Source organism: Rhea americana, unplaced genomic scaffold (assembly GCF_003343005.1).
Source record: "Rhea americana isolate MKP2758 unplaced genomic scaffold, rheAme1 scaffold_115, whole genome shotgun sequence".
NCBI classification, from domain to species: Eukaryota; Metazoa; Chordata; class Aves; order Rheiformes; family Rheidae; genus Rhea; species Rhea americana.
In genome coordinates this window covers 579384-593555 of record NW_028185206.1, presented here as the reverse complement: position 1 = coordinate 593555, position 14172 = coordinate 579384, and the positions used below count along the sequence as shown (strand labels likewise).

The window sequence follows — 14172 nt, the reverse complement described above, 5'->3', positions numbered from 1 at the left end:
CCTAAATCCTCACAGCTATACAGCCCCTAGTTCCCCGGGTCTGCCTGGGGAAATCAGGCCCCTCCACAACTGCCAAGAGGTGGCAGCTGTTTTTGAAAATTTTTGTGCATACTGGGTGGGTGCTTCAACTCTGCTTGTTTCAGTGGCAGCTAGCTTTTACTCCTTAACTGGCCCACACACACAGACCCCTCTTGTTCTTGAACTCCAACTTCAGCCCGCCCCTGCACGCGTTCTGCCCCAGCTCTCCCGAGCCCTCATTCCCCCTCCCTGCCGCCCGCCATTTCAGGCCGGCGGCAGGCGCCGCCCGCCATTTCAGGCTGCGACCGCACCTGCCTGCGCTTTGGCACCCCCACTCTCCCGCCTCGGCGCTCGCAGGGCGGGGCTTGTTGGCCGGCAGCCCCAGACGCTCTGATTGGCTGAGGAGAACGGCGCGTGCGCGACTCGCGGAGTGCGTTGGGAGGGGTGTAGGAGACAGGCTGCCGCCAAGCGCTGTCAGGCGGTGCTGGGGGTCCGTTGCTAGGCARCGGGCTGGCGGGCGGGAGCCTGCAGTGTCGCTGCCCGCAACGCCGAGCGGAGCTGTGCGCGCCACCGCCCCGCTCCGCCTCCCCGCCTCCCTCTGCAGCGAGGAGATCGGGGTGCTCCCGTCGTGAGGCCGGGCCCACATGTGCCCGGGAGCGGCCCCCGGGAACCGCCGTCCTCTTCCTCCTCATCCTGCGCGCACACGCGAGGAGACTTGCCTTCCCCTCCGTCTCCCCCCCTCCCCGGGCGAGTGAGACACGCGTGCTGCCTGCTCTGGCGTGATCAGGGCGATTCGCGCMGTGCTGACATCTGCGCTGCCTTGCATGTGCAGGGCACGCGTCTAGGCCCACTCGGCTTTTAGCTGCTCCTCTTCCTCACGGTGGATAGTCTAACGCAGTGTTTACAGCCTGTTTCAAGTCATCTCCCCTTCAGAAAGATGTCCTGAGCAAGGTAGTGTTAATAGTCTGTTAATCAAGACCGATTAACTTGGCAGACATCTCCCTGAGGTCATTCTGTTTCCTCTGGACCTGATAGTGAGGGACTTCTGTAATCAGATGGATTTGGAGAATGTGCAATCCTGTACTTCATCTGCTTGAAGAGGGAAGAAAAAAAAATCTGCTTTTAACAGCTGTAAAATTACACAGCGAAAGTGCTAGAGCTATGTAGTAAGATAGATCATGCCTGAAATCTTTGAAAGATTTTGTAAGAGAGGAAACATTTTAAAAACAGTGCAAGATTCCCCTCCTCTTCGCGGTGATGCTGCCTGCTATTTTATGGGGACAGATTCACACATCTCTTAGCCAAGCAGATTCTCATAATCTTTGAGAATTACTTTTCTTTTATGTGTGCGTATACGTAATAAGAACTTTCAGCAATGTGTGCTTTGGTGGTGTTTCTGCTAACTATTTTTCTCTGAGATAYTTAGTATCTAGGCATTTAAAATTGTGCAGATTAGATTTTGAGATCACTAACCTTCACTGTTTTTTTTCTTTAAAAGATATTTAATATTTATATATATTTAATTTGTATTTGACAGCGTCCAAGAAGCTCTTACTGCAGTCTTTATCTGCTCTGTCCCGACAGGGCGAACAGCAGAAGGGGCAGACGTACAAGTGGGGAGCTATTTRCTGCAGTCAGTAGTGCCTGCAGTCAGAGGGAAAGGCTGGTTTCTTTGGCTCCCAGACAGCACCAGACTGGTGCTCTGAAATTGGTGCGTGATGCAGAACCACAGGACGGAACAAGGAAGAGACAGCAAGCTCCAAGTTTGGAAACCTTGGTATGTTAAATGTWGTTTAAAATGTAGTTTAAAAGAGCTGCAAAGGATCTACGACATTTATGGCCTAAAAGTATAGGACACAGAGTTGTCATGGTGGTTCTTCTAAACTGATGGTGACTTACTAGACTCTAATGTATATTCCCAGCAGAAGACTTGATGGGGGTGATGTGGTGCTGCCTACTGTGATCTTCTTCCTAGTTACTAATAGAGGCCAGCAGAAGGATTTTTCATATGTCTAGTATTCAGTAGCATATTAGGGTACCTAATTTTCCTTTAGTATTTCTTAACAGAATATTTTATAACCAACTTATAGAAGTGTTCATTAACAAATTGTTGATTGAAAAGGAATTTTCAGTTGGACCTGGTATGCTCAGATGAAAAAGTGTGTGTATTTCAGTTAGAGTGATTATAGATTTAATCTGCCCCATTCTTTGAGGGATACTAATAGCTTATTTTCCATATATGCCTGCGGTCAAKAACAGCTTATTGCACATACTACAATACCATTGCAGTGTCTTATGAACATATTTAATGATTGATATATTAACTGCCTAGATGCAAGAGTTGTAATAGTTTATGTGAATGGGAAACTCAGTGAACTGCATTTCATGTAGACATAAACAYCTCTGTTGTGCCTGGTAAAGGGACAGTGGGAAATCAAGAACCTTCACATCAGAGCACAGATACTGCTTCTGCTAAAAAAGTGTTGAAAACAGGTAGAAGCCAGTATCCTCTGTATGGACTAGGCAGTAGAAGAGGATTGACACCCTCTTTGCTTATACACRTGTTTGAGTACGGTGGTCGGAACTAGAAATCTTGGTTTCTGGAACAGTGCTGTCAGGGGGTTCAGTGATCAGAGTAGCACAGGCATTCAGTATGTTTTATTCTGAAAGTCACTGTGAATCATTGAAGGTGTCTCAAATCTGCAATATTATAGTCCTCTTGCCTATAAACTTTCTTACTGATGCTTTAAGCTGCTTCTGCTGTGCTGAAGGGCTGAGAGTCGGTTAAGGCAGCCTGCTGAAGAATTCACAGCACCTGAGAATTCTGCATTGGCCTGTATTGGCTAATGAAAAGGAAATACTGTCAAAATGCTTTGCTGTAAGTAGAAAGGAAGGTAATCAGAGTCTTCTGCCCTTTGTAGCTTTGTGCAGTGTAGAAGCCTGTTTAAGACTTCTGCAACTAGCCTCGAAAGCTGCTCTCAGACTAATGATACAGAAGCATAGTGCAGATCTAGCCTTTTGTACTTAATAGGACTTAATTGCTGTCTTCTGGATGTGACCTGTGTTACCTCTCAGTAAGAGCAGGCCAAGCCTATGTGACTTTGTGGTAATACTCTCCCAGCTGCTAGYAGTTCTTAGCTTGGGGGATTTCCTGCTAAATCATGTGCACTTTTTGTGTTCTTGGTAATGTCATGGATTTCTCCTGCACAAATTTGTTCAACTTCCATTTCAACCCTAGCAAACTTCTAGCACCTGCAACATGTTCTTGCCAGGATTTCCACAGATCTGCTTCTTCATATGTAAAGAAACTTCTCTTTTCATTTGCTTTTTTTTAGCCTGACTCTTGATAGCTTCATATGTCCTTGGAAATGGATGACCTGTTTTCAATGGAAGTTTTCACAAGTAGTTTTACCTAGGGCAAAGAGACCACGTAAGAGATGCTCTGACAACAACATAGTGTAGACGTAGCAAACTTGCTAATACAGTCTCTAATGGAGTGGTAWTAGAAATTCAGCTACAGTAGTTCAGAAGTTAGGAAGGGTTAACAGTCCCAGTGTTTGCTTTAACTTCTTATTTTTCATTTTGTATTTGGATCTGTGCTGCTGCTGAACTCACTCTCACAGCAGGACTTGCATAGTGTCAGCTTAGCTTTAGATATCTCCAAGGAAAAGATTTTTGTCAAACAAGTAAAATGGTAAAATTTCAAGTTACTGAAAATAAATGTTTATAGTGGAAGAATTAACCAACATTGGGGTCTGAGGCTGTCAGTGTCAATTCAAGATTCTTTTGTTTCCATCATTCATAATGCTTATTAACTCTCTCTCTCCTTCAATTKGATAATACGATAGTCTGTTTTCTTCATTTTGTTTTCTCTTCCTGATTTTCCATCATTTAGCACAACCATGAAGCAGTTGCTTTTAAACTTTCCAAGGGAGAGCTTGTATATTCAAAAACTGATCATTTGGGGGGTTTATTTTGGACTACTTTGTTTTTAACTTTTACTAAAGCAATCTCCTTTGTCATTGCCATTCTCAAATCTTTCTGCTCATTCCTCAYTTACACAAAACAGCAGTCTCTTTAGTGGCTCAGAATTTTGAATTATCACTTCAGATCTAGTCCTGTAGTGATCCATGTAAAGTGGGTTGTGGTCATATCCCCCTAAAATTACTGCAGGCCCTTCCAAATAGAGGGATTGGCCAGTACAAAGGCTAGAGAYGGTGCCAGGAGACAGAAATCAGTATTAGGAGTGAGAAATTATTAGTTTTAAAAAAATGACTATGTAAAACATTATTTTGTTCTTTTTTATTTGTATCCTTAGGCAGTTTTACAAGATTCCCTTAGTTCAATTTGATCTTTAGCTTCCTTTGTATTTGTTCTTTCCTCTAGTCCACACTAAAAGTGTATCAGCATTGTAAGCAGGCTGAATAYATATATCAGAAGAAGAGCAGCTCTTAGTTTGTGGATTACTACAACCATCAGCTGGTAAAAGAAAATGGCATGTRCCTTTGGAGCTGTTGGCCCATTATGCGCCTTTAACTAAGCTTCCTTCCAGAAGCTTCAAGAGAAGAGCAGGTAACATACTTTAATCRAATCATTAACCATGATGGATTCCTAGTCTCTATGTGAGGTCAGCATAGTTTTTCTGCAAGTAAGGAATACAGAGTGAGGGATTTTGATATGAAAGAATTGAATTTAGCTTCTTTAATAATTTTAAAGGAAGATGTGGGAGGTAACCTGAAATGGGTGGAAGGAATGTTTATTTTAAAGGAACAGAGACTTGTGAAATTTGATGATGGGGGTAGGATGGAARGTGAAACGGAAAGTCCAAAGACTACAGACCTGGATGAGAGAGATAGAGAAAAGCTCTAATAATTTATGGCCATGAACATTGATCAGACTTCAGTAATTATGGGGGATAATCCTGATGTCATTCYAGCCTTTCCTTTGAGAGCTGTATCCTGCACTGATCTGTATATCCCTTTTCTTCACAGATTCTTTCCTGCATTCTGAACAATTTACCAGTCATTTCCTCGAGTGTGTATTTTTGTGCACAAATACTAATTTGATAAATCTAATCATTACTAATATGTATTAATTAAAAAGTTGCATGCTACTCACATCTGTTGAACCAGTTTTATATGTTCGTTTTGTTTTTCTGCAAGTTTATGTATTTTGATTGAAGGTATAGGTGGTAAATTCAAGTCGGATATGAGCATCAGTTCATCTTGAACAAACTTGTCTGGCTTTACAGCCAAGTATTTGTAAATTGTCTTTTTCTCCCTCTGTTCATGTTTCTGAAGATGCAGAAGATGCAATCAAAGCTAATATTGCTGATCCTCTGAAAATTTTTAAAATTAAACTTGAAAATGAAAACCTTGGTGTGACCCATCAATAAACCCTCAGAATGGAAGAAGTCTGAGAGGAGATAGGCAAGGGCAAGGTACCCATGAAGCTCAGGAGTAAGGGAAGGGTGTGACTGACCACAGCTATTGCGCAGAAAGCTGACTTTATCTCAATACCAAGGAGAYCAGAGGGTGGCTGTTGTTGTAGAGAAACAGCTACATCAGTAAAGTGAATCAACTGACTACATCCCAGTTGAGTGGATCAACTGTTGTGTTTCTCCCTGAGTTCATCAAAAGAGTGTGATTCTCTAAGTTTAGCCAGACCAACATAGAGAGGAAGTGTGTATGTGGCTTAGCCACATATAGAGTATAAAACCTGAACAACTAACAAAAGAATTTTGAAGAGAGCAATGGGCTTGAGCTGGCTTCAACCTACAAAAAGTAACAAAAATAACAAAAATGATTTTTATATTTCACATATATTGCATAGGATTAACATAATATTTATCCTTTCAGATTTGCCATTTTGGAATACATTATTTCAGGTTTTTCCAGGGATCACAAAACAGAATGGAGAAGACTTATTTCTTTCCATGCTTATCACATAACTTATTTTGGAGATTGATGCTTTYTTCTTTGCCCCATCCTTGAGCGACTTCCAGGTAGGTTTAGGAAATTTCTGGTTTATTCCTCAGTTCTCTGATTAATAATTTTTATTGCATAAATGCATCTGGGTCATTGGATACATTCAGCAGCATACTCTGTCCTTTGGGTTGAATCACCTGAAAGTAAATATATGTAAAAATATTTCTATTAGCAGAAATATTCCAAGATTCTTCTGTACAGGTTTCAACAGAAGTTAATCTCACAGTCTTCATGTAAGACATGCTCTTATTTCCTTGAAGGACTGTAGAAATGTGTTAAAAGCAAAATACTTGAATGTCAAAATGTGCCCTGTACATGAAGCTGRAGTGATCTTTAGTGATGTTTATTCCTGCTCTGTGTGGTCTGAGAGGAGCATACTTCTGAACAGTGTTCTGTATGGTTTAAGTAGAGGGCTTTTTGCTTTGTGCATTTCACTGGTAATTGTGCTCCCCAGCAATGCCTGTTTCAGCAACAAGAGGTTATGATCTGTTCCTAACAGTATGGATTTAATATTAATTCTGATAAAGCACAGCTGGCAGCAACATCTACATTTTCTTTCCTATCCATTTGCACTGTGTTTTCTTTTCTTTTTATCTCTACCTGCTTGAAAGCCAGCTCTTCTTGCTTCCTTAGCCATCCTCTTTTAATTCTTTGCAGCCTATTCCTTACTTTACTGTGGAAGATTCCTTTGTATGTGTGGCTGCTACAGCAATTCAAAGAGCAGGAGAGCTTTAAACTCACATAGCTGGGCTTGTATTATGTTTCAAAAAGTCATGATCTCCCAGAGAAGAAATCAAGACAGCAGCCTGTGTCAGAAGTGTAATCAAGTGTCAGTCCCAGTGTCATGAAATAGAACATGTTGGTATGGTTAAAATTTGGACCAATAGCTGGGAAGCCAAATTCAAGTCTGAGATGAAGAACTGGCAGGAGTGGGCAAGGTTAGGCAGTTTGCAGAGAAGCTAACATAATATTTGTAGTAGTAAGAGACAGCAGAATATTTACAGGAGCTCCCTTACAAGAAGCAAAGCATAGGTATGGTGTTATAAGCCCACTGGGATATGCAGCCAAAAGAAAGTGACAGGATTGCTTTCCTTATGTCCAGGGCAGAATACACCGCCAGATCAGTAGCAATCTAGGCAAGGCAGTCTTTGGCCTCTCTCTCTGGAAAAGTTTATCGAAGTGGCTGACTGCAGCTTACTTGCATGATCAGTCTGAAATGCATCAATCTCTGTTTTTTCCAAGTGCTTTTACCCACATGCGCATCAACCCAGGCTGATTTCAGAGTTCCGTATTAAGAAGTTAATAGGTACCCAGCTACTTTCTGAAACCTCATCCAACTTTGGATCCCAGCTAGCCTTACAGCAAAACATTATTCTGTTGCAATGGCATGAGTCACACAGGAACATACTTGATCTTTTTAGGGACTTTGTTGATTACAGTTAGGGTCCAGTTGCACATATACAGTTCTGATCACTTCTACAAGTGTATAAGGATGTGACAGACCAGACACATGAAATTCAAAGGAAAACAGAGTTTTATCTGCTGCAAGTCAAGGAATCTCTACTGCCTGTTTATAAACWTGTAAATTTTGAAAATGTTTCAAGCAGCTAGTTAAAGTTTGGTTCAAAACTTTATAAGGTAGATAAATCTTTTTTTCACCATAAAGACAGTCAAACATTGGAACCAATGGGTTGTGCCATCTCCCTCCTTGGAGGTTTTCAACATGCAGTTGGATCCCCCTGACGAACTTGATCCAACCTAACAGCTRATACTGCTTTTAGCAAGGGGCTGGACTTGTGACCTTGTAAGGTCCCTTCAAATCTGAATTATCTGATGATTCTGTACTACTTTATAGTTGAGATTTCAGATGAGATGTTCATTGTGGTAGAACATCCTACTGCCATTTTTCAAGAGACTTCTGAAGCTTATAACTAGTGTTATAAAAAGTTACTAAACTCTTTGGAGTTGCCATTGTAGTTGCAACTCCCAATAATGCAATATGTGGTAGTGCAATGACTGAATTTTCTTTGAGATGTTCCATTTTCAAAATCTGAAAACATTGCTGGCTAAATCAGTGTATTTTATAACTTCTGGTAGTTGGATTTGAAGAGAATCTAGTTGCCCTTGCTGCAGAAGTTTGATGCTTTAAATAATATGAATAGGTAAATCAGTAGTGTTACGTGGATGTATAGTGCCACTCTGGATATTCAGTTAGAAAGAATGCTTATTTTGAAGATGCCAGCTTGCTGACCATTAATTTGATTCTTTCTTTGGTAATATATTACTGTTAATTTACTTGGCCATAATGCCATCTGAATGCAAGACTCACCATCTTGTTTTGGTCATGGATATGTAGTGCTGTCATTCCAAACAGTCGTCACATAAAGTAGAAAAGTCCCCTAACCATAGTTAAAAGGAAATCTGCAGAGTCTCTACCTAAAAACATTGTGGTATACTTTTAGAAGAATCTTTACAGGTTCATAAAGCTTACTGCTGGTAACTAGTGAGTATTCCGTACATGTACAGAGAGCTGATTTAATGTAGTGGTCATGCCTCAGCAGCTTTTCCAAAGATTGTCTGCAAGTTATTCAGAAGAATGCAGTATTTGCTGTCTGAGGCAGTAGAGACTGTAGATAGAGATATGACAAARAGTACATAACTGTAACTTTTTAAAGAATAAAGAAGAATTTACTGTATATGCTAAAGCAATTAATGTAAAATACGGATCTGTCCTCTCTCCCCCAGTACTAACTCCAGAATGTGTTTAAAATGAACAAGGGATGATTTTGATTGTATGTCAGTTTCTGCCATTTTTCGTGTTTCATAATATGATTCCTTGGAGAGGGCTTGTGCAGAGCTGAAACTAAAATAGCTGCTTTGGGATTCTTTTGCTGAATGGAATGCACTTCAAACACAAGGGATGAAGGAATATTAATTACACTGATTCTTAAGTGAAATACTCTATGATAATTTATAATAAATGCTACAGTATAAAACTGTATTTTGTAATATGCATAAAAGTAAAATGAGATTTTATTTTTTTTCCTCSAAAAGGTCGTTGAAGACTTTGCATCATTGAACCAAACAGGTGTTACTCTTCCAGAGAATAGTACTTGCCTTTCTCTCTCTTTGCTACTTGATGTTGCTAAAGCCTGATTAGAATTATAGAATAATTTAGTCTGAAGTAATTGTAGTTCTCTGATCCAACTCAAAACTGTCACTCATAGCAGGGCCAACTTTGAAGGTGAATCAGATTGCTTAGGGACTTCTCTAAGTTTAAGATATCTCCAGGGATGGATATCCACAACCTCTTTGGCCCACCATTGCAATATTTGCCCACTCCCACTACAAAAGAATTTTTTTCCTGGTATCTGAACAGATTTACCTTTTTGCARCTTGTGCTTCCCCTTGTCCTTTTGCTGTGCACCTCTGCAACAAGTCTGTAAACCTTCCCAGTAGATACTTTTGACWAAAAGATCTCTGCTTTGCCTTTTCCACCCCAGTCTGAACAAACCCAGTTTTCTCAACCTTTCTTGCACCCAGCCTCGCTCACCCGCTGCTCTCCCTTCTCYTGCAGGCCATGGCTGCGTGTCTTGTGCTCGTCCTGGCTGCGCTGGCCATCGTCCCACACCCGCTCAARGTCAGTGACCAGACCGATGTGGGCACGCAAGAGCGAGCGCAGCAGCGCCTGCAGCAGCTCCAGCACAAGATGCTTCAGCTGCAGCAAGAGGTGGAGCACCTCATCCGGCAGGAGAGCAACGCCAGCAAGCAGGAGCTGGTCTTTGCTGCCTGCCACTGGTGGCAGCTCTGGGAGCCCGTGGGAGCCCTTGTGCTGCTCTTGGCACACTGCTGGCTGGCCAGGAAGCCTGCCCGRGAGTCGCAGAGCAGCAGCCAGCTGAGCACCTCCGGCAGCAAGGAAGAGGAGAAGGAGGAGGCACGCCTAGAGCACTGGCCTCCAGGCAGCTTCCTGCAGCAGCACCTCCAGTGGCCGCCGCAGGACTCAACCAACACCTCAAAGGTGGTGGAGGAGCTGGTGGGCGATCTGCTCTCGGCCTGCCGAGTGCTCACCTTCAGGTCTTTCTTCCCACGCCTGGCACCAGGCATCCACATGCGCAGGGCCTGTCCGGGCTGCAACCCTTGCCAGCACAACACCTACAGCCTGCTGGTGCCCCTGAGGCCGCCACCCGGGCATGCCTTCCACCTGGAGGTAGCCAGCACCCGGCAGCGAACACCAGGCCACGGCCGCGTCCGCGTGCAGCTGCAGTGCATGTGCGCCAGGCAGTGGCTGCTGGGCGATGTCCTGTGCTTCCTCCACCAGCCCCAGRCACAGCTGGCCACAAAGCAGGGGTCCTGCCTCCTACGCACCCTCTGCACCCGCTCCTACCTCAACGTGCAGAAAACCGCGTGCTGGTTCCAGCAAGTTGTGCAGAAAGCCTGGCACCTCTTGCCTCCCTCCCACCACTGCCAGCTCGTGGTGCTGCCCTCCTCCCGCGCCTGCAAGCTGCGGCTGGCCAATGCCTCTGGGAGCAGCCTGCTCATCCACATCATCTTTGGGGTGCAGCAAGGCAACTTGGGCATCTTCTGGCCAGCCAGCGGAGCCACGCCGGCCTCCTCAGAAGTACAGCACTGCTGGAGAAGCGCACTGGGCCACACACGCTCTTGTGGAGGGGCAGGGCCCYGCAGGGCAGATGYCCCCTCCAGCGTCTGCACTGTCTCGCCTCTCTCCTCCACGGATCGCTGCTTTCCTCCTCCTGCTTGAAGAGCTGGACGTACGCCTCTGCAGGCTCCTGCATCTCCCGCAGCATCTCTCGGAGATCTCGTCATGCCTGGTGGACACATCGCTGCCTGGTGGACACAGGCCTCCATCGCTTCCACTCTGGCAACAAGGAGGTGCCTCTGGCTACGCCAGGCACCTGCAGGGACAGCACAGGAGCCTGCTGCGCTAAGCATGCTGACAGAGGTCTTCCTGCCGAGAGCTAGGGTGGCAGCCTTCACGCCGCCAGCCACCAAGCATCCCRACCTCCACCTCCAGAAAATCCCTTTCCCACGGCAGCAGCACCRCTGCCAGGAGACCAATAAAGAAGCTTCTTGCAACAAACGCCCTGYGCCCAAAGTCTTTTCTGAAGCTGCTCTGCAAGCAGCCCTTGGCTGCTGACCGGGCAGAGCTGCTGCTTAGCAGGGCAGCCTGCCACCACTTGCTGGYGTTGCACTTTCAAAGACCACCTTRCTGGAGCTGTTCACTAGGAGCACGCTTCTTGCCAAGGCTTCCCTCTTGCCTGTTGGCAGTCATCGTCACTCTCATCAGTCCAGAACCCCTGGGCTTTCACAGGTACCCCACCACCACCACCTTCCCTGGGAGAAGGCAATACCAGGGAGCTGCTGCCATCCTGCTGGCACGCATAGCTCCAGGGCTCGGGGATTCCTYATCCTGGGGGCCAGCTTGCTGGGCCATGAGAGCGCCCTGAGAGGCCACACCAGGATGCAGGGGCACTTGTTGTCTGTCTTTCCCCATTTCCCTTGCTYGTGTCCCAGGTGACCTTCTGTTCTTGCCCAGCATGCCTCGCAAGAGGGAGGGCCTTCTCTGCTCCTGCTGCACATTTTGACCCTAAGCATGCAAGATGCCCTTGCAGCCCAGAAGGCCAACAACAGCCAGGTATGCCTGAGGTATGCCCAGGTCGAGCAAGGGGGTGCTTCGCTTTGACTCAGCACTGGCCAGGCCCCATCTGTACTGCTGCCTTCCATGCTGGCTCCCCAGAACAGGAGAGCTATGAATTGAGCACAGCAAGSGCAGCAAAGGCCCAGGTGTTCAAGRGCCTACAGCAGGGGCTGAGAGAGCTTTTGCTGCTCATCTTGGAGAAGTGTTCCTGGGTTCGGGAAGGCTTTGTATGCCTAGGTCTAAATCCCTGATAGGGGACAGGAAGGAAGGTGGAGCCACACTCTTCTCAGGAGTGCCCAGCAGAAGGACAGGAGGCACCAGGCACAGACTGAAATGGAGCTAGTTCYACTGAAGCATAACTGAGAAGAGAAAAAGGATTTTGTAGTGAGGCTGGTGGAACAGCTGAACAGCTTTCCTGCAGGGACTGTGGAATCTCCTTCCTTGGCGAAACTAAYAGGTGACTGCACAYGGTCCTGAGCAACCTGCTGCAGCTGACTCTGCTCTCAGCAGGGAGTTGGGCTCCATGAGCGCCATGGGGTCCTGCCAGCCGGAGCAACACTCTGCTCTGAGGATCCCACAAGTCTAGCTTGCCTTCCCAATGTTTCCCCAAGCCACACTGAACTTGCTTGGGTCTCCCAAATTCCAAGTTAAGTTCCCCAGTGAAGCCCTTGCTTTAACTCATGCAGGAAATAGAGCTCTATGTGATGAAATGAAGCTTGCTGATCACTCTTCCCATGTCATGCTTCCTGCTGCAGAAGCCTCTTCTTGGACAGCCCTAAGCTCACAAAACCTGAAAGGCAGCATCACATTTGGTCTCTTTGTGCATGCTGAAAAATACACACCAGGCACAAGGCAGAACTGTTTGGACAGTCTCTGAGGCACTTGTCCACCATAAAAACTCCCAGGCAAAGTTCCTGATTTCCTCCAGTGCTACCAGGGGGCAGACAATCCCTGTGCAACGAGGAGAGAAAGAACACAAATGCTTTCTTTGAGGGATGTTGAGCATAACGGTTTTGTGGAAACCTCAGGAGACCTTAGGAGGTAGGCATCTCAGGAAAGGTGCGACACCAAGAGCAAGTACACAGGCTGGGCCTGAGGCACTGACACTCTCACCGCAAGTAGCAGCAAAGCAAGCAGCAGGCAGAGCTTGGCAAATAAAATGGAAGACCACTGCTTTACCAAAGAAACCATGAGGCAAGCAGGACACAATGACAGCACTTCAGGTTTGGCTCCAGAAGGAAGGCAACTGGGGTGCAGGAAGCAGATGCTTTGGAAGACATTATAGCAGGCTTGTTGAATGCTTTGCTGCTGAGGACAATCCCCCAGGACAAAACTAGGGGAACAGTAGAGAGGGTGGCCAAGCTTCTGGAAACTTTCTGAGGRGGACAAAGAGGCTGACAAAGAGAAATGACAGCAGTCAGAATGAGGAAAGCCAAAGAAAGGCACYGTTTGGGAAGAAGGCATGGAAGAAGGAGATGGAGCAAGTGCCTAAGGTGCCCCGTAGAGACCTTGACCCTAGGACAGACTGGAGTGTAAGTCGTGCTCTTCCACTGCCTCCCCAGGAAGTGGCCCCAGCAGCACATCATTCATCCTTAGCTCACTTCTAGCACAGCAGAGTGTCTCTGTGCTGAAGATGTCAGTCAMAGCACAGTGGAAGAGCCCGGAAAAGGAAGCATTTCAAGGCAGGATGTTTGGAGCTCCAGTAAAACAGGCCCCTAACGCTCACCTTGCCTTTGATGTCTTCACAGAGCTAGGCTCGGGAGGGRGCAGACACTGGCACTTGGAGAGGACAGACTTCTTCCCCAAGCACTGCTGGGATGAAAACCATAAAGCAGTTTCTAGAGGCTCCAAAAGCATCACAATCTGCCACACTGCTTTTGTGTTGAGCTCCCCTCTCAGGCGTGGAGACCTCCAAAACCGGAAAGAAATACTTTGCACCCTTGGAGGGAGTTCTCCCCATGAATTGTCAGTCTGTGAAAAAAAGGACACCTACAGGACAATATGGGCTGTGGCTGAAAATTCAGTACTAAGAGTGGTAGGTGCCAGCCTAGCATTAGCGCAGCCTTTTGAGTTCTTTCTACACCTTATGTGGTGAGCAGAGAACGTACTTGGCAAAAGAAATGAATAGAAATCTGCTGGGAATGCAAGACAGACACCACACCACAGCTCCTGCTCTTTTGCAGACACAGAAGAAGGGCTACCTTGGTCAGCCTCTTGCCCTTAGCTTGGGGGTTCTGAGTAAAAAGCTCCAAAGGAGCACCTCCATCCTAGGAAGGGCAAGGGAGGTCTTTTTATTGCCCCTGGCCAAAGACTCCTCCTCACTGCTTTGGATATGCTTTGGAGCCCACACGCCTGGCTCAGTGAGCAGTGATCTCTCCCTGTTGCAGCTGACCATCCTTTCAGTAGAGGCTTGGACTGSATGAGTGCTGTTGGGGACTGGAAGCTGCAGTGATGTTGTGGTGTGGGGATTACAGAAGTTTAGCTTGTCTTCTCCAGGTTGTCCCAAGCTGC

The 14172-nt window shown here is 45.9% G+C and overlaps 1 protein-coding gene across 1 annotated transcript; it reads left to right on the top strand.

Moving 5' to 3' along the window:
* The first annotated feature begins 619 nt into the window (after positions 1-619).
* Positions 620-10777, top strand: LOC146600806 (inositol 1,4,5-trisphosphate receptor-interacting protein-like 1). Its single transcript, XM_085316973.1, has 4 exons — positions 620-969; positions 1556-1795; positions 5877-6022; positions 9583-10777. Exon 4 carries the CDS (start codon positions 9586-9588, stop codon positions 10762-10764), a length of 1179 nt encoding a protein of 392 aa, XP_085173099.1. The 5' UTR covers positions 620-969; positions 1556-1795; positions 5877-6022; positions 9583-9585; the 3' UTR covers positions 10765-10777.
* Positions 10778-14172: the final 3395 nt, after the last annotated feature.